The sequence below is a fragment of the Typopeltis vanoorti genome, chromosome 5 (genome assembly GCF_054136105.1).
Source record: "Typopeltis vanoorti isolate ZY-2024b chromosome 5, IOZ_Tvanoo_1.0, whole genome shotgun sequence".
In the NCBI taxonomy this organism is placed as follows: Eukaryota; Metazoa; Arthropoda; class Arachnida; order Uropygi; family Thelyphonidae; genus Typopeltis; species Typopeltis vanoorti.
The window spans coordinates 146396086-146421985 of NC_143553.1; the positions used below are offsets into that span (position 1 = coordinate 146396086).

Here is a 25900-nt window from a genome sequence, read left to right on the forward strand (position 1 = left end):
GAAACTTCAGCTCTTACTAATGAGAACATGGATCGGAAGAGAGCCCAAATCTGGTAATCCAGTTGAATCGGCATTAAAATTGGTTTAGTAATGTTCGTGAAAAGAATGCTTCAATTAATGGGCCTTTGATGCATCAGAAAGCTGAACTCGTAAAAAATAATGGGTAAAGAAATTTTCACTGGAACTGATGGATGGTTTTACAAGTAGAAAAAGTGAGAGAATATTGTGTACAAGCATATTCATGACGAAGAAAAATGTGCAGATTAAGTCAGAGTAGCCAAAAATTATTGCTGAATATTCTCCCAAGGATATTTACAATGTAGACGAAACAGGCTATTTTCATGCAATGCCTAAGCAAAATCTTGAAAAGAGCAAGTGACAGTCTCTGTTGTGCTAATATGAAAGGTGGGAAACTCTCGTTTCTCACCTTTCATTTTTCCTAGTAATTGGAAAAAGTAAAAATCCTTGGTATTTTAAAGGAGTCAAAAGTTTGCTTGTCGACTATTGTTCTAGTGCAAAGTTAGATGATTAATGTCAAAGGAAGTTTTTTCACTTCGCTAGGCTACCAGTTATATATTTGGATTAATCCTTTATCCAAGTGTAAGCAAACCAAAGTTTGCACCTGAAGTATTTTCAGGACTGGGGCAACTCGTGGCAAAGGTGGTATAAGTTCTCATCACTTGCCTTAGTATCCCATAATGCAAAGCACATCTTGCGGACATGTATAATGCTATGCATTAAGGGAAGGGTCACTACCGAGACTGGTTTCAACCTTTATTGAGGCCTCATCAGTGGGAGCCAGACCCAGAGGTGGTGATACTAAGGTGGAAGCAATGGAGAAGTCATATTTCCATATGCCAGTTGCCAAAAGGTGTCACACTTTATTATTAAAATTCTCTGGATTAGAGATACCAACTTATACCACCTTTGCCACGAGTTGCCCCAGTCCTGAAAATACTTCAGGTGCAAACTTTGGTATGCTTATACTTGGATAAAGGATTAAACCAAATATATAAATGATTATTGCCATTTTCAACAATTGGTTAGTTAAGGGGATTTTAAATTAAAACAAAAAATTGTCTTGTTAGTAGACAACTGCACTGCACACACAAACAATTTATTGTTAAATAACATCAAAGTATACTTGCCTTCGAACACTGCATCATTGATTCGACTATGTGACTAACACATAGGCATCACACAAGCTTTTAAAGCTTGTTATCGCAAGGAAGTTTGTGCGAGAATTATAGCAGAATATTATTATTATTTGACACCTCCAGGGAATTCAAAGACTCATCGAGAGAGAGAGCGTGCCAACAGCATCGAACTAACTGTGCTCAAACTTACTTAACTGAGCCATTAGAAGCAGAGGCTCTACCAATCGACCAACCTTTGCCGGCTAATGTGATATAAAAGACCAATCTGGTGCAAATGCAATTGAAAAAAAAAAAAAAAAAATTCCCTTCTTGGTGCATTGCATTTGATAGCAGTGTCATTGAAGCGAGTCTCAAAGAAGACTATTGAAAACAGATTGCAAAAAAGATGGATTTTTTTAAAACAAATTGAACCTCCTGAAGAATTTGAATATCTTACAAATGAAAGTTTTGATAAAACCCCAGGCAGTTTGTCAAAAGAAGAATTTGAAAATTGGTTGGATATTGATAATGTTGAAGTGGTGGCTACAATGATCAAGGTGCTTCCAATGAGAACTTCTGTTGACTACTGTCCAAACACTCATATACTTTTATTTTTGAACATACGGGGGGTCCTCGAGTTACGTCGGAGATCCGTTCCTACGGATTGATGTAAGGCGATTTTGGATCAAGTCAGAATTACCATAGCCTAAGTTACTTGTGTAACCTAAAACACCCTAAAGTCATACGTATATATCAAGAAACAGAACTAGGCCATAGGAAAATGAAAGGTAGAACATAATTACTGTATAGTACAGAAAAATGTCAAAAATGAAACTGTAATAATAATAAAAAACAACATAAAAATGAGAACAATCCCCAAAATGACAAATGAAACTGTACTTTCACGGATGCAAACTTCATCCTTGATAATAGTCCCAACTGTGGTACGACTTAAGTTCAATGTGCGGCTGGTATTCGTTGGCGTTTCTCCCTTTTTTGCCCTTTTAATAATGTCTAATTTCACTTCTAACGTAATGGCTTTCCTTTTCTTCGACACACTGCCATCAGAAGAGTGCCTTACATTTGGGAGCCATATTGAAGGGTAAAAAGTGACAAAAAAACACAAACACAAAAGTGAGAGAGCAGATGTAAACCAAGCATGCGGTACCCAAAGAGTGTATGCTGTGACCCAAGAGACGCAGTGCTGCGTAACAGTGTATTCTTCTGCCGCGCTCACAAACAATTTCGCCCGCAACGTTTGAATTTTAAATCGTGCTGCTTCAAGTCTAAATTTATTTTTTGAATTATTTATGGGATTATCGCCGTAAAGTCAACACTGCATGTCGAGGACGACGTAGGTCGTGGACCCCCGTACTTACCATAGCCTTCCAGGCATTTTTGGTATTGTGGCAGCAGTTTCATGCCCACATCAAAAAAAAAATGTTATAAGTGAGTTTAACATGTTTGTTGAACTCACTGATGGGTTGGTTGGGTGGTCAAAAGTTTCCACCCAATCTTCTGAATTTGCTGAACCGTTTAAACTGAAATGTGAACTCACATGTTTGGGACTTATCTGGCACACAATTTTTTATACCCCAACTTCTCTGTTACAATTTCATGAATGGGAACATGAAACTTTTGGGAATTCAAAAAAAAAGGTATATTCAATCTTTTTACCAAATCATCTGTTACCATATTTGGCTGGTCACTGTGCTGTTTATTGTGAACAATGTTGAGCCCTTCTTTAAACAAATGACACAATTGCTAACCTCTGTCACTTAATCATTATATTAGGGCCATAAACCTCACTCAGTTGTTAGTGAATTTCTGTAGCACTGTTTGCAGCCAACAAAACCATATCACATCTGAACCTCGCAACTGGTGGAATTTTTTATGACAGCACTCATAAATTATTCATAGAAGACGAGTAATAATGTGAGGAAAGTAAAGTGGTCAACAGCTAGCTAATGAATCACTTTACTGCCATATGTGCATCTCCTCTCCCATATCTTTGGCAGTTAATTCTGAATAGACCTTACTTTCTAGATGCACCTCGTATATTCATTGAAGAACATTCACATTAAAACAGGTTGGATATTTCTGCCAACTACAAGCATCTGGATATTCTCTACCATTGTTCTATCACAGCTTATCATATTTAAGAATATTTTCCCTGATTATTCCAAATGCTGATATTCTGTTACTATAGCCAAACTATCCATTTCGTAAGACCTTAACTATGGTTAATTGATTTCTATGGTATGTTATTGATATAATTCATGTGGACAGTGAAGGAAATGTAGTGTAATACTTATTTAATACCATCATATGTTTTAATGATTAAATAATTCTATAAGGTATCCTACAAATTTTCTTTGTATAGATCCAGGAAATTTCTCATTTGTTATTATGGACTCAGTGGCTTGCAAGGTCCTTATATTGATGATGAAAAGAAATTGAAAATAAAGTCCCGATACATAGGTTGCCAAACCTGATACTGCCATTTGGATTGGAAACAGACTGTAGAATGTGATCATATGACATTTCAAGTTCTTTACACCACAATGTGAAACCGGCTTACACACTATGATGTTGACACTCAAAGTTTCTTACGGTTTTAGTATTCCTAGAAACATTCTGCAGGAATTCCCATATACTCTCATATTTAGATTATTGGGAAGCATAACTATCATTCAGTGGTTGTTTCTAATAGTAGTAATTGTAACTTTTGGTATTTAATAGCATTAAGCTAGCATTTGAAGGTGCCATAATGCTAGCTTCACAGTGCACTTACAGTGGAGCTAGGTGCTTTTCATGACTCCTTTGCTTTGAGATTGTAGAATTTGTGTGCTGCAATTTGCTGTCGTGTGTAAGAGAATCATGTGTATTGTGATTTTCCGAAAGGCTATGTAAGTAATAGTACTCATAATGATTTTATTATTTTCGACCATCTGAACGTAAGAAAAATTGGCATAAACTGAGTAAATTGACATTGGCCGAAGGATTTTAATTGATACTAGCTAAGAAGGACCAACACGTTTCTCCAACTTAGCTGATTGGCTTCTTCAGGGTGAATAAAAGGGATACAAAACAACTTAAACTGTTCATGAAAGAATGAACTGAATACACGCATGGAGTGTGTATAATGTCAATCAACTGTTGTTATGCAGGAGTGTTCTGTAATTCGCAGCGAAATTTAACTCTGTCGCACTTAATTTTCTTATGAGGGGTCTTCCAAATATCAGCTAAAATTAATCCTTGGTTTCTATTGAGGTTGTGTATAGAACAGGTGACTTATGGCTTCTTTTATGTATCGGGAACGGATATCTTCCTCTAAATAGGGCATGGAGCTTTTGTCCCATTTGATGGTATGGTTTGTCCTCGAGAAATGAAAGGCTAACCCAGAATTGTCTCCTTTTTTTCTGATTTCCAGACCTTGAGGTCTGACCAACATAATTCAATCCACATGAACAAGGGATGTTATAGACACCAGCATATTTGAAGAAGGCATGTCTGTCTTTCAGAGATCTTAAAAAATGGTGGGTAGTCTTTAAAGGTTTAAAAGTCACTCGTATTTCATATGGCTTGAGGAGTGTAACAATCTTTTTAGAAACTGTCCAAGCATAAGGAATGGCGATGGTGGATTTATAACGTATTTCTTCTGGTGGTTGTTCTGGTATCTTATGGATCAATTCCATCACAAAATAAAGTTTGTCTTAGAACTTGAAGGACAAACAGTTACCATTCCTGGATACTTTAATTAATTAATGAACAAATGGATGGACATATCAGCCTTGCAGTCTATCACAAACCAACAAATACAGGCTTGCACTTCACATCTTCACACCACACTTCTTAAAAACTAAGCATTGTACACGTGCTAAAAAATAGGGCCTCTCGCATCACTACAGAAGATAAAGATCTCAAAGATGAACTATCCCACATATCAAAAACCCTGATAGACAATGGTTATCCAAAAAAATTGATCCATAATTTTTCTGCTCCCCTCCCCCAACAACAGCAATCTGAAGAAATACATTATAAATCCACCATCACCATTTCATTATGCTGGGACAGTTTCTAAACAGATTGCCACATTCCTCAAGTCACATGAAATACGAGTGCCCTTTAAAGACTATCTGCCATTTTTTAAGATCTCCGAATGACAGTCATGCCTTCAAGTATGGATCAATTTTTTTGGGTAACCATTGTCTACAGGTTTTTGATATGTGGTATAGTTCATCTTTGAGATCTTTATCTTCTGTAGTGATGCAAGAGGCCCTATTTTTTAGCATGTGTACGATGCTTAGTTTTTGAGAAATATGATGTGAAGTGCAAGCCTGTGTTGGCTGGTTTGCGATAGACTGCAAGGCTGATATGTCCATCCATTTGTTTATTAATTAATTAAAGTATCCAGGAATGGTAATTGTTTGTCCTTCTCAAGTTCTAAGGCAAACTTTATTTTGTGATGGAATTGATCCATAAGATACCACAACAACAACCTGAAGAAATACGTTATAAATCCACCATCGCCTTTCCTTATGGTGGGACAGTTTCTAAAAAGATTGTTACACTCCTCAAGCCACATGAAATGAGTGACTTTTAAAGACTATCTGCCATTTTTTAAGATCTCTGAAAGACAGTCATGGCTTCTTCAAGTATGTCAGTGTCTATAGCATCCCTTGTTCATGTGAATTAAATTACATTGGTCAGACCTCAAGAAGTTTGGAAATTAGAAAAAAAGAACACGTAGGAGATGTAAACAATAACAGAGAAGACAATTCTTGGTTAGCCCTTCATTTCTCAAGGACAAACCATACCATCGAATGGGACAAAAGCTCCATGCCCTATTTAGAGGAAAATTTCCGTTCTAAACACAACCTCAATAGAAACCAAGGATTAATTCTAGCTGATATTTGGAAGATCCTCATAAGATTGTAAAAATAATCATAATTTAAAATTCTGAATATTTTTATGTATTGTTAGCACTTGCGATGTGCCCGTTATTGAAATTGTTTGTCAAAATGAAATGTAAAGAAGAAGAAAAAATTGATATACTTACCGGGTTCATCACATAGGGTCTAGAGGAGCAGCAGTGGGTCTGCTAGTGTGCTCCAAATTATAACCCACAAGTACAGAGAATTTGATAGCTAGCAGGGCAGGGAAAATTATTTTGAATAGTTATGTTACTTTAAGCACTTTTACAGTTTAAAATATTAAGTGCTGTGTTTTATGAAGACATTCTCTTGTCGCAAATAGAGACAAGGTGTCAGCCATTATATTTAGTTTCTTGCTTGCCATTTTCAAGGAGTGTCTCGGCGAGAAGTTTGATATGTGATTGACAGCTGACAAGGAGAGTGTTCGGTATCGAAGTAATGGGAGTAAACAAGAGAGCATTCAGGAGGATATTAGAACACAGGCCAGCAGATATTTAGATTCGAAGGAAATTGAGTTTGTTTTTTGTTTTTATGTGACAGTTGGAAAAAAATTAATAGTATATTTTTTAAAGTGGGAGAGTTAAGACTGTCAATAAGCATTAGTGAATAAAAGAAGAAATTGCTATTTACGTTCTAAAGGAATGTGCGAGGAAATGCTATTTGGGAAGTTTCATCTGTCTTAAGGATCCCGAATCTAATTATTATTTCTATTGGAAAGGAGACAGAATTGATCCGGGAAGAATTAACGTGTGCTACATGAGTGATGAGAAAGGATCCTATGAAAATGAAGAATAAAGTCATATCTTCAGGAAAGGGCCTTGACAGAGAAAGAAACTGGCTATGAACATTTTGTCATTGCGAAAACAAAGTGTTTAGTCTAGTCTTAAGTGTAAGTTTATTTTAAAAGGCCTTGGATCAAATTCTGTAGTTATAGTTATGTAAAGTTGTTTGAAGTGTATATATATTGTTTTTCTTTTATTAAATGTGTTTATTTTGTATTTTGGTCTTGAGTCGATGATTTTTTGGATTCTGAAAGCATAGTAAAAAAAGAGGTCATTACACCAATCAGAGTGAACCCTTGTGCAATAAATAAATATAATAAAAGCACTCGAATAAAAAAAAAAAAATGTTGAACAGAGATCCTCTCTATAAAGGGATTAAATAAATATAATAATTTCTCTTTCTTTTATAAATATCCAAGGATTAATTCTAACTGATATTTGGAAAACCCTCATAAAATCATTAAGCACGCCAGAGTTAAATTTCGCTGCAATTTGCCGAACGTTCCTGCATAACAATTGTTGACATCATACACGCTCCATGCGTTCTTCTGTATTTGTAAAAAAAAATACGATTGTATTCGGTTCATTCTTTCATGAACAGTTTTAGTTGTTTTGTATCCCTTTTATTCACCCTTAAGAAGCCAAACAGCTAAGTTTGTGAAATGTTACCTCTTACTTAGTATCAATTAAAATCCTTTGGCCAATATAAAACCCAGTTTGTCTATTTTTCTTCAGTAATAGTACTCTTAATTGAACATTTGTTGTGTACATTTTTAGCTAAATCGGGAAAAAAGACGAGTAATCTTTAAGCGTGCTGAATCATATGTGCGTGAATATCGCCGTATGGAAAGAGATGTTATTCGATTGAAGCGTATTGCCAGGAATAAGAAAAACTTTTATGTTCCAGCTCAGCCGAAGCTTGCTGTTGTTGTCCGTATTCGTGGGTAAGCTTTTTTAAATATAAATATTATCATCTGCCATGGTTTTTTTATGTATTTAACAAAGAAATTTTGATGTCTCTAGAATTTGTTTAAATGACCTGTGATGATACTTCATGCACCACTCCGAAAGTTGTGTGGAAAATCATCAATTACCCACCACATTCTGAGGTCAGTTTTAATTATTGTTTTCTCTTGAGAAAAGAATACATTGCTATAACATAATTTTATAAATTACTATAGTATGTTTTCATAGGTTATGTCATCAAATTCCTAACATGTATTCCTCAAGGAGTGCACAGCATATGATGATAGTACTGCATGACAAATTTATGTCATTACTAACTTCCTATCTACAATTTTCCTCCAAATCAGTGTGTTACTTGTCAAGACTCCAACATTAGCAGATCTTATATTTCTTTCTTCTAAGGCACTTTTAACTGTATCAATCCACCTATATCTTGGTCTTCCTGTGGATCTTTTTCCTGCCAACCTGGCAGAGAACACTTCTTTTGTTAATCTTTCGTCTCACATTCCTGGATGCTAACAATGTCATGTTCTTTCCTAATATCCTCATTTATAATATGATACAACCATTGATGCCATCTGTTCACGCTGCTAATCTTTCTCAAGACTCATATCTGTGGTCTTTGGTCAAGGTTATATTTTTAACCCAGCTCTCAGATCCATAAGTTAAAATTGGTTTAAACACTGTCTCAAAGCTAATTTGGTGTTTTGACTAATTTTTCTCTTATTCTATATAAATTTATTCAGTTGACTTCCTACCATACCAACTTTGTTGATTATTCTATTTAATTTACTATCTTCACTAAAAATTGTGCCTAAGTAGCTGAAATGTTTTACTTTTTCTGTAGGTTCTAAATTCACAATGCAGTTGATATTTTCAGTAGAATTGTCTTGTTATTGCTAATTTGATACCAAATTTATTACAACAATTATTCAATTTAGTCAGGTAATCTTGCAGACTTGTGGGTTTATTTAAAAGTATAACATCATCGGCATAAAGTACAGTGCTGAAATTAACATCTCTAATTTTGATATCAGGTTTAATACCACTTTCCTTCATAATATGTTATTCATTATCTATATCCATATAGATAATGAATAACAGAGAGGATAATGTACATCCTTGTCTAACCAGATTTAATGTTATACCACCTATACTTCAATTCTAACTGCTGACTTACAACTCAAATAAAGACTTAAGTATTGCTTGATATAATGCATCATCGACACCATACGACTGTAGAGTTGTGAATAGCTTTTCTCTTGTCACATGCCTTTTCCAGTTCTTCAAAATTTAAATACATATCTTCGTTATATTCCCATGATTTCACAACTCTTTGTCGTAAAGTGAAAATCTGATCCTGACAGCCTCTATTTGATCTGAATCTGGCTTGTTCTTCACCAAGCTTCCCTTCCACAATCCTTCTCAAGTATGCTTGCATAAATCTTACCAGGAACACACAGTAGGGAAATACCTCTAATTCTCACATTCAGATTTATTTCCCTGTTTGAATATGGGTACTATGAGAGCTCTACTCCAATCATCTGGAATTCGTTCCGCTGTCCAGGCCTTCTGAACTATGCAGTGGAGCCACTGCAAGACTTATACCACTGTACCTGAGCATTTCTGGTCATATCTACTCCCTGCTGCCTTTCCAATTTTCAGGCTTTTGATGGCTTTTTGTACTTCAAGTATGGATATGTATTCCTGATTGCATGCCTATTGATTTTTTTTTTTTTTTTTAACACTGCTGTTGCTTTTTGTTTCATTGAGCAATTTTTTAAAGTAATTACTCCATACATTAAAGGTGTCTTTCTCCAATTTTCATGTCACCTTTATCATCTCTAATTCCTTTTATAGCACTCTTTTCTCCATTTCTGAGCTTTTTCAAAAGCCTCCAGAATATTTTCCCACCTTCTTGATATTTATTTCTATGTTCTTGCCAGTCTTCCCATGACTTTTGTTTAGCTAGTTTTACAGTGTTTAGCTTTCTTACGTTTGTCTCTGTATTCTTTAAGAGCACAAGCTGACTTATTCACCAGGAACTTTCGATATGCTTTCTTCTTTTATGTTCTTTTCGATATGAAATTCAATTTTATCCTGTTCAAGCTAAATGTAATCACTTCCAATTTCAAATCCTCAGTATACTCTAGTGTCCTGCACCAGTGAGAAAACATCACTATCAACAAAGTCAATTTCTGAGACTTTTCTTATTCCTTGCCTCTTCTCTCTGTTACTAATACCATGTCCCAACATTTTTATGTTGGGACATGGTGTTAGTAATAAACAGTCCATGTCCTGAGCAGAAATCCAACAGGTATTTGCCATTATTATTAGCTTTGCTCTTTTCATCAAATTTTCCCAAAATATTTCTGTATGTCTGCCAATCTTTTCCTATTTAGATCCCTAACAAGGACCAATTTTATTTTTTCATTGTATCAGTTATTTTCTCTAAAGCCTCAAAAAATTCCTCCACTTCTGCCTTAGTAGAAGTGGAGGAATCTTCTGTGGGGCCATAGGCACAAATAAGTCTCATTGTCCAGTTCCTCATTCTGATATTTGCCCACATCACTCTACTTGAAATTGCCTGCCATTCAAGATTAGCTTCATATTTAGTGTTGAATACTATAGCTGCTCCTTCTTTTCCTTGATTGTTATTGCCTGAAAATAACATTTTGTATTTATTGCTTAGAAAGATCTCACTAGTTTTTGTCATTTTTTTATGTCAGTCACCCCTATTATGTCAATCTGGTACTTATCCAATTTCTCATCCAACTCCATTTCTTTTCCATTTAGACCTCTTATGTTGATAGTACTGATTGTGATGTTCAGTTGGTTGGTTTCAGGATTTGTTCTAGTAGCTGATTTTTCGCTGTTTGCCCTGGTTCCTTGGTGAAAATAACGAGGGCTTGTTTATCCAAGTAACCCCAGCCTGCATGAAATTCTCTCATGTTGTGTTATCATTTTATTTATGGTTTAATCCAATAAGAATACAATTGGGTTGGCTAAATCCCAAATTGTCAGCCCATCCTCATTCGTTCAGTATCCAGGTAGATACCTTGCAATACACCATTAGAAGGTGATGATTGGACATTAGGTCAGAAGCCCTGGTCAGTTCTCTGCATTCCTTTAAAGGCTATAGATTATATAAATTACTATAAAAATACTTGATTCTGTCTCTTGAATATTAGTTTTGTTTTCTGACTTGCTTTCTTCTTTACACTGAACAGTACATGTTTCAATTTTAGACAAATTGTTGTAAAATAGCTTAGCTTTCCTTGTATTTGAGGTACAGTTGCAGATTGCTCATTGCATTTATAAATACATGAACAGCAACTGTATATCTTGTAAAGGCTGGTTTGGATTGCAATTCAATCAATCAAAATATTCACTTTCAAGTAGCATGGTTAAGATTTCATATTTACTAGCTAGTCATCTGTCAACAATTCCCCTCTCCCCCAAGTTAATTTCTCATTTGTCAAGTATAAATTCTAACATTATTCTGTTAGCATTTATAATTTGGTCTTCTAAGGCACTACCAACTCCATCAAAAACTTGATATGTAGTATGGATTATAAGAAATAGGCATGACATAACCAATTGTAAAAATCCACACTGCTTGTACTTATTTGTGGTTTTTTAATTTATTTATATTTCTTAATCTTTATCAAGTGATAGTGTTTTTTATGTAATTAAAGTTATTCTGTGAAGTTTGGTATAGAGAAGTAGCATATTTCTCCAACTAATTAATTGTGCTTGATACCTCTAGAATTTGTTTAAATGACCTGTGATCATACTTCATACACCACTCCGAAAGTTGTGTGGAAAATTGACAATTACCCACATTTTATTCTGAGGTCAGTTTTCTTATTATTTCTTTCTGACAGAAGAGTATGTTGCATAGTATCAAACTCTATAAGGTAAACATTGTCTTATATAAATTTTGTTTCCTGACTTCCATTAATCTTCACACTGAACAGCACATGTTGCACTGGTAGAAAAGCTGTTGTGGAGTAATTCAGCTTTACTTGTAACACCGTAGAATAACACATATGCCACAGTAAATAACTTTTTTTATGTAAATATTTTGTCTTATGTATCACAAGACATCATCAGTATAATTATCGAACAACAGTAGGTATTGAATTAAAAAAAAAACAGTAGTGCACATGCTTAAATTGGAATCCCTCTATGTATACAATCCTTATTCATGGATTAAAACTATTGGGTTGAAATTTGCACTGGTAGAAAAGCTGTTGTGGAGTAGTTCAGCTTTACTTGTAACTATAGAATAACATGTATGCCACAGTAAATAACTTTTTTTTATGGAAATATTTTGTCTTATGTGTCATAAGACATCATCAATTTAATTATCGAACAACAGTAGGTATTGAATTCAAAAAACAGTAGTGCACATGGTTAAATTGGAATCCCTCTATGTATACAGTCACATATTCATGGATTAAAACTATTGGGCTAAAATTAATTAAATTAAAACATAGCCGATAATTATTTAATACAATTGGATAACAATTTCCCAAAGTTTTGGGATAGTGAAACTTTCATTCCATAGATCTAAAACTTAGATCTATGAAGTAAGGCTTCAGCACTTTTTTATATTTTTATAATATATAGTTTATATACATATATATATATATAAAAATGTTCATGTTTATATAGGAATCTATGTAGTAGCTTAATGTTTTGCCATTGGATCCTGTGGTTAGCATTTAACCACAGATAAGGCAGGTGTGGTCTTGATGTTCAGAAAAACATTTATTTATAGATCTCCCTGTTTGTCCAAAGTAAGACAAGTTACACGAACAGGGTACTTTGTATATGCCAGGTAACAAGCTATGAATTTGGTTGATGGGTCAATGAGTTGATATTTTTTCATACTTTTTGCCAAAAGTTCAGAGATGCTTTTCATATATGGTGTGTGTGTCCATCCTGTGGGCTTCTTCTTATCTGGGTTAATTTGTAGGAGAGTGGTTAATTATTTTGCAAGTTGTTGGATCATATCCATTTAGTTTATCAAAGAAACAGCCTTATTAAGTAGGCTGAACCTCCAAAAGACAAACTCTCACCAATGATGCTGCCTGGCATATACAGTATGCCATTTGTGTAACTTGTCTTCAACAGGATCCACTGGCAAAACACCACGCTATTACATAGATCCATATATAAACGTGTGTTTATATAAAGAAATTGCTGAAGCCTTACTTCATAAGACTTAATCAGAAAAACTTTCACTATTCCAAAAGTTTGGCAAATTGTTATCCTCAAATGTATTAAATAATTATCTGCTATATGAATACGCGACTGTATACGTAGAGAGATTCCTTAAGCATGTGCACTGCTGTTTTTTAAATTTAATTCCTACTGTTGTTCGATAGTTGTACTGATGTCTTATGATACATAAGACAAATATTTACATAGTGTAAAAATTATTTACTGTGGCATACGTGTCATTCTATAGTTATATACCACACAGGTTTCACTGTATAAATAAGCTTTACTTGTAATTACGATGCAATTGCACTGTTTATTGCATTCACAAATGCATGTGACAGCACTTGTACATGTTCTCAAAATGGTTTGGAATACAATTCAAACAATTGAAATTTTCACTATAATACCGTATTTACTCGAGTATAACTCGTAACTGATTTTACTTTATGAAAAAAGAAGTTAAAAGTTTCGCAATATACCTCTCCTGCAAAAAAAAATTAACCCCGTTCATGTCAGGATGATAGTAACTCACTCCTCCTGGTAAACAACGTGCCCTCCCCAACAGCCACTATACTGCAGACGCAAGAAAAACAAGTAGTTTTGTTGTATCACTGAATAAGGTACAGAGACATTTTGCAGTCCTTGTAATATACTTCTTAACAAATAGTGCAATTGGAGACAACTGGGATAAAAACAGCAACTAATTAATGAATCACATGTCCCCTCCCACAAAAACTATGCTGTATAGACTCAAGCAAAAAAAAAAAACTTGTTCCATATTTTCAATTACACGAAATGAGTGTTTGCTTGCATTTGAGTTGAAGAGAATTAGCATTTCAACTCAACAATTATTAGGTTGAAATGCTTGCCTTTGTCTTTGGGTCGTTGCGATCTTTTGTTAATGCTTCACTAATCATATGCACGTCTTTATAGCTGCTCCTATCTCTATTGGCCTACCAGTGCTGTCTGTTTCGTGCTCTACTTTCACTTCTCATTAGCCATTTGTGGAAGATTGTTCATTACGTATCTCAAGTCTTGTGAATTATTGGTAATTTTTGCTTTGAATAGTGGGAAGAGATGACTATTGGGGTAGATGGTTTTGACAATGTACACAAGGAAACCAACCTCGAAGGATAGTACTGATAGCAAGTAGGGAGATTCTGGGAAGGTCATACCCATTTTCGACTTTTTTTTTCTTGAAAGCTTTAGTTTCCAAAAAACCCTGCATATATCTTACACTATGATTTTTCAGCTTTACTTTGAGGGGGGGGATGAGTTATATTCGACTAAATAAGGTATATCATTGTCATTTGTTGATATGTACTCTTGACAGTGCCTGAATCTGTATACAGATTCAGGTATTGATGGTTCAACATTTTTACTTGCTGGCCATCTATCAACACTTTATCTCTCCTGTTAGAACTTATACTATGTCTTCTAAGGTACTGCTATCAAAAACCAAATCATAGTATGGATCATTAGAACTAGGCATGTGACTTAACCAGTTGTAAAGATCTGCTCTGTAGTTTTATAAGACCAGAGGAACATCTATTGAGTTGTTTGGCACTGTGAAAGGTAAAGAAAAGGTTAAGATAATCCATTTTTCTTTCAACAAGATATTTGGGCATTTGGACCTCTACAATGCTACCCAAAACTTAAATATTCCCAGGTTTGCAGGTGGTGTAGCAAAACTTAATTCTTGATGGTCTCCAAGAGAGGGTAGTTCAATTGATTTGACTCCTCGTAGTCTCACAGATGCCTGTTCCCTAAATTGGTATCCTATCATTCTTCCATTGTCACCTAAGACTACAAGAACATGAGCAGCAGGTGATGAATACCATTTGAGCAGCCTTGATTTTGGTGGATATAAGACCTATTTTAGTGGGGGAGGAAATGTTTTCTTTCTGAGATCTGGGAGACTCATTTTGAGCCATGATTAACCTGACTTTCAAATTAATTATTGCTATCTGGCCCATAAAGAGCACTGTATAAAGACGTTAGTTTCAGTTATAATTTAGCTTGTTTCCATGTTTGTTTAGTTTGGGTACTGTGTTGCTTGTTTGCAACAGGTCATAATTACGCTTTGAAGATACTGGGTTGAAAATCAGCAAAATATTAGTAATTTAATAAGTGTATTTTTTCCCTTGTTTTGGTGTTGGTGGAGCTCTTATGGGATGAATGGAATAGTTTGTTATAGTGAGAGTGACTGCATCCATTAAGTGTATTTCAGCAGGTGAAGTGAAGTTGATTGACAACCATAGGCAGTTAATAGTTTTTGTTTTGACATTTTCCTTTCCTCTTTCATTTGGCTCTTTCCCATTACTTTTCTTAACAATTTACAGAAAGATCTGGTGTTTTATCTGTTCCTTAGTTTGCCAATATGATAAAGCATATATTTTATAGATACTCTTTGGGCAATTATTAAAAGCTTTGTTTTTCTTAATTTGAGTCATTTAATTAAGAATCATCTTTTTTCTTACAGTATCAATGGAGTTAGTCCAAAACCTCGAAAGGTTCTGCAGCTTTTCCGTTTAAGGCAAATCAATAATGCAGTTTTTGTGAAGCTGAATAAAGCTACAATTAACATGCTTAGAATTGCTGAACCTTATATCACTTGGGGGTATGTATTATATTATAAAATCTTTCTAATTATTATATTATGAAATTTTTTCTTATGCTCTTTAATTTTTATGAAGAATTTTCAGTGTGGGGTGCTTAAGGATCAAAGCTGTATAACTGAGAGGAGACCTACACAGCCTTTAAAAGAATGCGGAGAACCGACCAGAGCTTCTGACCTAATGTCCAATCCTCACCTTCTCGTGGTGCACCCTGTTGGGTATCTACTTGGATAATGAACGACCGAGGATGGGTTGGCAATTTGGGATTTAGCCGACCAAATTGTATTCCTATTGGTTAAACCAAAATACAAAATGAAGGTACAACATGACAAAATTTCATGCCGGCTGGGGCGTCGCCCGGTTAAACAAAGCCCCCGTTGTTTTTGCCAGGAGCGAACAGCGAAAAGTCAGCTACTGGAACAAATCTGAAAACACACCTAAATTCAACATCACCAGAGTTAAAGATCGGTACTGTCAACATAAGAAGCCTGAATGGCAAAGAAATGGAGCTAGCGGAGGAATTAGATAAGTACCAGATCGACATACTATGGGTGACTGAAACAAAAAAGACAAAAACGGGCGAGATCTTTCTGAGCAATAAATACAAAATGTTATATTCAAGCAATGACAAGGAAAAGAAGGAGTAGCCATAGTATTCAACACAAAATACGAGGCTCATCTTTTTGAATGGCAGGCAGTGTCAAGTAGAGTGATTTGGGCAAATATGAGAATGGGGAACTGGACAATGAGACTTATTTGTGCCTATGATCCCACAGAAGGTTCTACTAAGGTAGAAGTGGAGGAATTTTTTGAGACTCTTGAGAAAGCTACTGACACAATGAAAAAGGAAAAGTTGGTCCTTGTTGGGGATCTAAATAGCAGAATAGGAAATGATTGTGAGACATACAAAAATGTTTTGGGAAAATTTGGAGAAAAGAGCAAGGCAAATACCTGTTTGGATTTCTGCTCAGAACATGGACTGGTTATTACTAACACCATGTTCCAACATAAAAATGTGCACAAATTCACATGGAGAGAAGAGGCAAGGAATAAGAAAAGTCTCATTGACTATGTTATTGTTGATAGTGATGTTTTCTCCCTGGTGTAGGACACCAGAGTGTACAGAGGTTTTGAAATTGGAAGTGATCACTATTTAGTCTTGAGCAGGATAAAATTGAATTTCATATTGAAAAGAATGACGTGTAAGAAAGTTTTAAAGCGAATAAAAGTTGAGCAGCTCTGAGATGTGAACTGTAGACTAAAATACACAAAGATTATTGAAGGAAAAATGAAAGAGTTTGAGAACAGGAACCAAACCTTGGAGATTCAGTGGCAAGGCTTGAAGAAAACCCTGATTGATTCAGCTAGAGAGGCATGTGGTGAAGTTGTCTGCAAGGATAGAAAAATTAGAACTCCATAGTGGACACAGGAAGTTAAAGAGGCAGTGAAGGAAAAGAAGAAAGCATATCAAAAGTTCCTGGCAAATAAGTCAGCTTGTGCTCTTAGAGAATACAGAGACAAATGTAAGAAAGCTAAACAAAAGTCATGGGGAGGACTTTGGCAAGAACATAGAAAATAAATATCAAGAAGGTGGCAAAATATTCTGGAGGTTGTTGAAGCTTAGGAATGGAGGAAAGAGTGGTGTAAAAGGAGTTAGAGATGATAAAGGTGACATGAAAACGGGAGAAAAAGATATCCTTGAAGTATGGAGTAATTACTTTGAAAAACTGCTAAATGAAACAAGCAGTGATGACAGCACAGTGGTGAAAAACACTGATCAGGCATGCAATCGGGAATACATATCCATACTTGAAGTAGAAAAAGCAATCAACACATATCCATACTTAGGCACGATTTTTAGCGAGGATGGTAAATTAAATATGGAAATAGACAACAGAATCAACAAAGCTGGTATGGTAGGAAGTCAATTGAATAAATTCATATGGAATAAGAGAGAAATTAGTTGGAACACTAAATTAAATTCATTGGAACAATAAATAAAAGTAAAATACTTGACCAAAGTCTAGAGACAGCAGATATGAGAGCCTTGAGAAAGATTAGAGGCATGAACAGATGGCATCAATGGCAATATCATATTAAAAACGAGAATATTAGGAAAGAACTTGACATTGTCAGCATCCAGGAATGCGTTAGCAGAGCTAATCTCAGGCGGTATGGTCACTTAAAGAGAATGCGCGAGAAAAGATTAGCAAAACAAGTGTTCTCTGTCAAGTTGACAGGAAAACGACCGATAGGAAGACCAAGATATAGGTGGATTGATACGGTACAAAGTGCCTTAGACGATAGAAATATAAGATCTGGTAATGTTAGTCTTGACAAGTAACAGACTGATTTAGAGGAAAATTGTAGATAGGAAGTTAGTAATGATGTAAATTTTTCATGTAGTACTATCATATCCTGTACACCCCTTGGGGGTACATAGCAGGAATTTGATGATGACTTTCTGCTGTTTCACCAATAGTGAATAAAATTGACATTAGAATTAACCGTCTGACTTATTCCTCTGGTTAGTGCATAGTCAGGAAAGCAGTTGGGCTCAGCATTGCATGGAAAATGTTTTAAAGCAAGAATGCATTTTTTTAGTTATTTGTTTAATACTGCATTTATTGATAATGAGGTGGAGAAACAGAACACATCCGAGAGGTAGCTGGAGTACTTGAACGTAAATATGAAGGTGTATAAATTTTACATTACTAGCAGTGTATAATTCATAAAGTCAAATCCCAGATGAGTGAAACAGAGCTCCTGTCTTACCTATTTAAATAAAAGAATAATAAAAGCAAGGCAAGAATTACAAAAGAATTTTCTTAGTAGTATTCCAGGAAAGGTTTATTATAAGCAGGGCTTGACAAATACACTCACCCATGACAATAACTGCAGACTAAGCAAAATATAACATTTTATTTAATAAAAAGAGAATACCTTTAAACAATCTTTTAACTTTAAAAAAAAAAAAAAAAAACCACATCACTTAGACTGATCAGTTTATGGAACTGTGGATTATTGAGAGATTGTTAAAAAATAGTCTTGGGTGACCACATTTGTTTTGTGGCGAGTAATTCTGCATAATTTGCAGAGTCCTAATAATAAGCATACTTGTGAAAAGAGAAAACAGGAGCATGCTGAACTTACTTGAATGGGGTTGGCATGATCAGGCTTTTACTTTAAGATAAATATCAATAACAGTGTTAGATCTGAAATCGGCGCCTTCAGAATTTTCTGACGTCACGATTCCAGAATCTAACAATTTACATTAAATCAAAGTTACATACCTATCCTTTAGCAGAAAAAATGTTTCTTGTTTGTAACTACTCTCTGTATAATGATTTTGTGAATTTTGAAACTCATACCTGAGTGTGTAGCACAAATATAGGTCAGAAAAAAGGGCAGAATAAGAGAGAATTATTAAAAAATAATGCAAAGAAAGAATGCAAACTATTTCAATGATATACATGCAAAGATCACCCTAAATGCAGTAAGGTCAGAAAAATACCTGAGGGCACTATATCTTAGAAAGCATGCTGACTCATATGTTCCCCGAACCAAAAAGTCCTGTATGTAAATCGGTGTAGTCACCCAAACGGAGACCAATGGCGAAGTGGTGGGAAAATTTCAAATGCGAAAAGGTGGCGCTCTTGAAGATGGTATATAACCCGTAACACTGGAGGAAATCCCCCCCCCCCCCCGTTTTTTCTTGTTCCTGAGTTTCGTGTGCTTCGAGAAGTCTTCGCGGCTCAGCTCTCATATTTGAAGGCTGACTTTCGACAGGGGGGTGCTTAAGGGTCAAAGCTGTATAACTGAGAGGAGACCTCCACATAGCCTTTAAAGGAATGCGGAGAACCGACCAGGGCTTCTGACCTAATGTCCAATCCTCACCTTCTCGTGGTGCACCCTGTTGGGTATCTACTTTGATACTGAACGAACGAGGATGGGCTGGCAATTTGGGATTTAGCCGACCAAATTGTATTCTTATTGGTTAAATAAAAATAAAAAATGATGGTACAACATGACAAAATTTCATGCCGGCTGGGGCGTCGTCCGGTTAAACAAGGCCCCCGTTGTTTTCGCCAGGGAACCAGGGCGAACAGCGAAAAGTCAGCTACTGGAACAAATCTGAAAACAAACCCCAACTCAACATCACCAGAGTTAAAGATCGGTACTATCAACGTAAGAAGCCTGAATGGCAAAGAAATGGAGCTAGCTGAGGAATTAGATAAGTACCAGATCGACATAATAGGGGTGACTGAAACAAAAAAGACAAAAACTGGTGAGATCTTTCTGAGCAATAAATACAAAATGTTATATTCAGGCAATGACAATCAAGGAAAAGAAGGAGTAGCCATAGTATTCAACACAAAATACGAGGCTAATCTTCTTGAATGGCAGTCAGTCTCAAGTAGAGTAATGTGGGCAAATATGAGAATGGGGAACTGGACAATGAGACTTATTTGTGCCTATGGTCCCACAGAAGGTTCTACTAAGGTAGAAGCGGAGGAATTTTTTGAGGCTTTAGAAAAAGCAACTGACACAATGAAAAATGAAAAATTGGTCCTTGTTGGGGATCTAAATAGCAGAGTAGGAAATGATTGTGAGACATACAAAAATATTTTGGGAAAATTTGGAGAAAAGAGCAAAGCTAATAATAATGGCAAATATCTGTTGGATTTCTGCTCAGGACATGGACTGGTTATTACTAACACCATGTTCCAACATAAAAATGTGCACAAATTCACATGGAGAGAAGAGGCTAGGAATAAGAAAAGTCTCATTGACTATGTTATTGTTGATAGTGATGTTTTCTCGCTGGTGCAGGACACCAGAGTGTACAGAGGATTTGAAATTGGAAGTGATCACTATTTAGTCTTGAGCAGGATAAAATTGAATTTCATATTGAAAAGAATAACATGTAAGAAAGTTTTAAAGCGAATAAAAGTTGAGCAGCTCTCAGATGTGAACTGTAGACTAAAATACAGAAATATTATTGAAAAGAAAATGAAAGAGTTTGAGAACAGGAATCAAACCTTGGAGATTCAGTGGCAAACTCTGAAGGAAACATTGATTGATTCTGCCAGAGAGGCATGTGGTGAGGTTGTGTGCAAGGATAAAAAAATCAGAACTCCCTGGTGGACACAGGAAGTTAAAGAGGCAGTGAAGGAAAAGAAGAAAGCATATCAAAAGTTCCTGGCAAATAAGTCGGCTTTTACTCTTACAGAATACAGAGACAAATGTAAGAAAGCTAAACAGTGTGTAAAACTAGCTAAACAAAAGTCATGGGAGGACTTTGGCAAGAATATAGAAAATAAATATCAAGAAGGTGGCAAAATATTCTGGAGGTTGTTGAAGAAGCTTAGGAATGGAGGAAAGAGTGCTGTAAAAGGAATTAGAGATGATAAAGGTGAAATGAAAACAGGAGAAAAAGATATCCTTGAAGTATGGAGTAATTACTTTGAAAAACTGCTAAATGAAACAAGCAGTGACGACAGCACAGTGATAAAAAACACTGACCAGGCATGCAGTCAGGAACACATATCCATACTTGAAGTAGAAAAAGCCATCAAAGGCTTGAAATGTGGAAAGGCAGCAGGAGTAGATGATATTCGACCGGAAATGCTGAAGTATGGTGGTATAAGAGTCTTACAGTGGCTGCACTGCATAGTTCAGAAAGCCTGGACAGAGGGACGAATTCCCGATGATTGGAGTAGAGCTCTCATAGTACCCATATATAAAAAGGGAAATAAAACTGAATGTGAGAATTACAGAGGTATTTCCCTACTGAATGTTCCTGGCAAGATCTATGCAAGTATACTTGAGAAACGGTTGAGAAGAATTGTGGAAGAAAAGCTTGGTGAAGAACAAGCTGGATTCAGGCGAAATAGAGGCTGTCAGGATCAGATCTTCACTTTACGACAAATAGTCGAGAAAGCATGGGAATATAACAAAGATCTGTATTTAAGTTTTGTCGATCTGGAAAAGGCATATGACAAGGTGCCAAGAGAAGCTATTCAATACACTACAGTTATATGGTGTCAATGGAGCCTTATATCAAGCAATACTTAGTCTTTATTTGAGTTGTGAGTCAGCAGTTAGAATTGAAGGAAGTACAGGAAGATGGTTTAATGTTAAATCTGGTGTGAGACAGGGATGTACATTATCCCCTCTGTTATTCATTATCTATATGGATCACATTATGAAGGAATGTGGTATTAAACCTGATATCAAAATTGGAGATGTTAATGTCAGCTCTTTGCTTTATGCGGATGATGTTATACTTCTAAATAAATCTGCTACAAGTCTGCAAGATTCTCTGACTAAATTGAATAGCTGTTGTAATAGATATGGTATGAAGGTCAGCAATAAAAAGACAAAGACAATGAAAATAGGCAGAATCATTGAAAATGTCAACTGTGTTGTGAATGGAGAACCTGTGGAACAAGTAAAACATTTCAGCTACTTAGGCACAATTTTTACTGAAGATGGTAAACTAAATATAGAAATAGACAACAGAATCAGCAAAGCTGGTATCGTGGGAAGTCATTTGAATAAATTCATATGGAATAAGAAAGAAATTAGTCGGAACACTAAATTAGCTGTATACAAGACTGTGTTCAAACCAATTTTAACTTATGGATCTGAGAGCTGGGTCAGAAGTAAAACACTTGACCAAAGACTAGAGACTGCAGATATGAGAGTCCTGAGAAAGATTAGAGGCGTGAACAGATGGCATCAATGGCAATATCATATTAAAAATGAGGATATTAGGAAAGAACTTGACATTGTCAGCATCCAGGAATGCGTTAGCAGAGCTAATCTCAGATGGTATGGTCACTTAAACAGAATGGGAGAGGAAAGATTAGCAAAACAAGTGTTCTCTGCCAGGTTGGCAGGAAAACGACCCAGAGGAAGACCAAGATATAGGTGGATTGATACGGTACAAAGTGCCTTAGACGATAGAAATATAAGATCTGATAATATTGGAGTCTTGACAAGTAACAGACTGATTTGGAGGAAAATTGTAGATAGGAAGTTAGTAATGATGTAATTTTTTCATGTAGTACGGTCATATCCTGTACACCCCTTGAGGGTACATGGCAGGAATTTGATGATGATGATGACTTTCGACAGAGTTCAGTATGTCACCGTAGCAGAATCGGCAAGATAAAATCGTAGGCCGTAGTGGAAGTCCATACTACGAAAAATCTAGGCAGGAGACTAGCGTCCACCCCAACGAGCACGTGTAAACCATGTGGCATTGGTATCGAGGAATCCAGATTCGAAAACAAAGGACGGCAAGAACCGAAGATAAAAGAATTAGATAAGTACTCTCACTTATTCTAGCCTTTTGAGATTGACTTATATTTAAGAGAGTGGAGTTTAAGATTGTATTACAGGAAAGAGTGAAAAGTTTAGATCTGAATATAAATGATTACGTTTTCTTGAGACGAACTTTTGGAACTTTCAACCCGATAAAGATTCTGTATTGATTGTTCTAGGAGAATTCGAAGAGTGTTAAAGTGCCTTAGAGAGAAAAATGAATTGTAAATTTAAATGTAACGTATACTGAGTTAATGAAATATATGAATTTTACTGATAATCTGAGTTTAATGTATAAAGTAAATCGTAAACTTTAAGTCTAACATGTTCTGAGTCATTGAGATATTGAAATTTTGCTTGTATTCTGAACTTAGTGCTAATAATGAATTGTGATCATAAGTGTATTATGTACTGAGATATTGAGACATAGAATTGCTTATACTTTAAGGTAGAATATTGAAATTGATTAATGACTGAGAGAGTGAATGAGAGGTAATGATTTTCTTTAGAATTTGATAATCAATTTAATTTGTGTAGTATCATCAATTGAGTTTAATAAATGTTTCTTTCTTTAAATTTATGTGTATCTGATCATGTTGACTGACTCTGGCCCTTCATAAAAATCGAACCTGAGTAAGTGCGAGTGTGCGGGAATACCCCAAGTGAAAGTAAGGGCACGGTTGCAAACAAGAATAAGATTATGCCAGAGATTCCAAGTTTCTAGGAATTTAATTATATTGCTAGTAACACCTGTGATTCTATAGTTAACCTAAAGCTAGAGTCTATCCCTAACTTTAATGCTCAAGCTGGCGCAGCAAAAAATAAATTTGTTTGAGTAATAAGGATAATATATAGGATTCAGGGAACGGATAATCTTCTGGTGGCCCTAAAGATTAAGTTAAGTAAGAAAATCATAAGAGAAACACGACATAAGGCTTAGTTTGTTATTACTAATGTGGAACGCATAACTACAACGCAAGTCTATTCAACATAGAGACATACGCGATAGAATTGACATTTGCAACACTAGTAAAAGTGAATAGCTAGTAATAACCATAATAATACAAGAGCCCCCCAAAAGACCCGTTATAACAACAGTGATATATTGCACACCATGAATCATTGAATCTCCATATTACATTTCATTGATCCATTCATTTCTGCTTGCCTGCACTCTCTTACCTACTTTCCTACTTTCCTCTTGTTTCTTAACCCTGCATTATCATGACTCCTTCTTATTACCACTCTTTCCTTGTTTCTCCCCTTCTATGATTCCCATAACTGTCTTTCCTACTCTTGTTTGCGTCATGTCAATTAGCCTTCTGAATCATTTATTCTCTCCCTAAACCTCAACCCAGATATGATTAACATAATTGAGCACTAAACTTTCCATGTTGCATATGTTGCCTACGTGGTATAAATAGTGCTTAAAGCAATTTTTGAGAGAATGTGCCGGGCGGACCTAGTCTTATTCTAGGGATGCGAGTGAAATCTCTTATACAGTGAGGCTAGTTCTTAAAATATATATAATCAACTAATAATGTCACTTATCAAAGGTTTTCAATTTTAAAAATAAGTAAAATAATTCTGTTCTATGTTCTTGTTTATTCTATAGAAAAATCAAATTCTGTCTTGAAATGAGCTGGAAAATTCAGCAGGCTGCTCAAGAAAGAACTAGTATCTGTTTTGCTTCAGTGATAACCAGCTGTGCTGGGACTAGGTGACATCCTTCATGAATCAATTACACTACTTATTCAACAGAATGTTATGTGAGAAACGAATTTCCAGAATACTGCAAAGGGCAATTTTTATTGCCTTTCCAAAACAAGATAAAAATCTAAAAATAAGAGAAATATTATAAGCCCCTTGTCCTGTTGTTGTTTGTGCAAGATCTCAGGGGGTGGGGGGGATAGTTACCGCTTATCTTTTATGGAGAGTAGCAACTTTCCAAAACACAGGTCTGGCCTCTGAAACATTCTATAATCAGATTGTTTAATCTAACTAAAGCAACCATTACAGATACTCTTTTAACACAAGCGCTTAGTATCAGTTCTATTTGGCATGAGAAATGCCCAACTTATCTCAGATGTTTGACATATTGAAAGACCTGCAGAATGTCAATCCCACGGGCACCTTTCTTTTTATTTAAATCTTTATATCTGCTTTGTGCAAGTAGGGGAGAGCCTTTCTCTGAGAGTAGGGAATCCCACAAGGTTCTGTGTTAAATGTCTTGCTGTTTGCTGTCAAAGTTAGCTTGATAGCAGAGCAACTTCCTTTAGCTGTAAGTAATGTCCTTGATTTGAACAACTTTATCATATTTTGACATTCTTGCGATTAAAGGTCAGAGATTTTTTTACATAGTAAAATATAAGTGGGATTCAGACCTGCAGGCTGGTGAGTTGCAAGATAATGTGCTAGAAAATGGTGGACATTGTTTGCATCCTAGCTTCCACCTCTTGTGGTGCAGACAGATGTTCGTTGTTCCTGTTTATATCATGCACTTAATTATTTGATCAATCATATGTTTCTACCAGATAGTACAATTTGGCAGTTGGATCCAATTCACTATCAGAACTAGAACATTTCAGAATCACCCATTCCTTGTCTTTACTGTATGGGATCAAAATAAATCCCTGTCATATCTCACATGTCCAATTATATTTTTTCCTCCACTGGAGAAATTTATCAATTGCCATACATATTTTAGGTTTGTGGATGAAAGTATTTTTACAAACTTGAGACATCAGGGTAGACAGACCTTCAATAAATGTGCTACTATGTGACATAGCTGCATTCCATGCTGTTCTTCATTTCATGCATACCAGACATCTCTTTCAAACACACAGCAAGATATGATTTTGCTCCTAGCTATACTAATGATTCAAAATAATCAGTAT

General features: G+C 35.5%; 1 protein-coding gene across 1 annotated transcript in view; it reads left to right on the forward strand.

The window, feature by feature from the left end:
- The window catches only part of RpL7 (ribosomal protein L7), a 56859-nt gene that overhangs the window by 19847 nt on the left and 11112 nt on the right, over positions 1-25900 (forward strand). Inside the window, exons 3-4 of the mRNA XM_090392820.1 lie at positions 7633-7799; positions 15536-15673. Of these exons, the coding sequence (XP_090248946.1) occupies positions 7633-7799; positions 15536-15673 (305 nt within the window). The remainder of the gene's footprint in view (positions 1-7632; positions 7800-15535; positions 15674-25900) is intronic.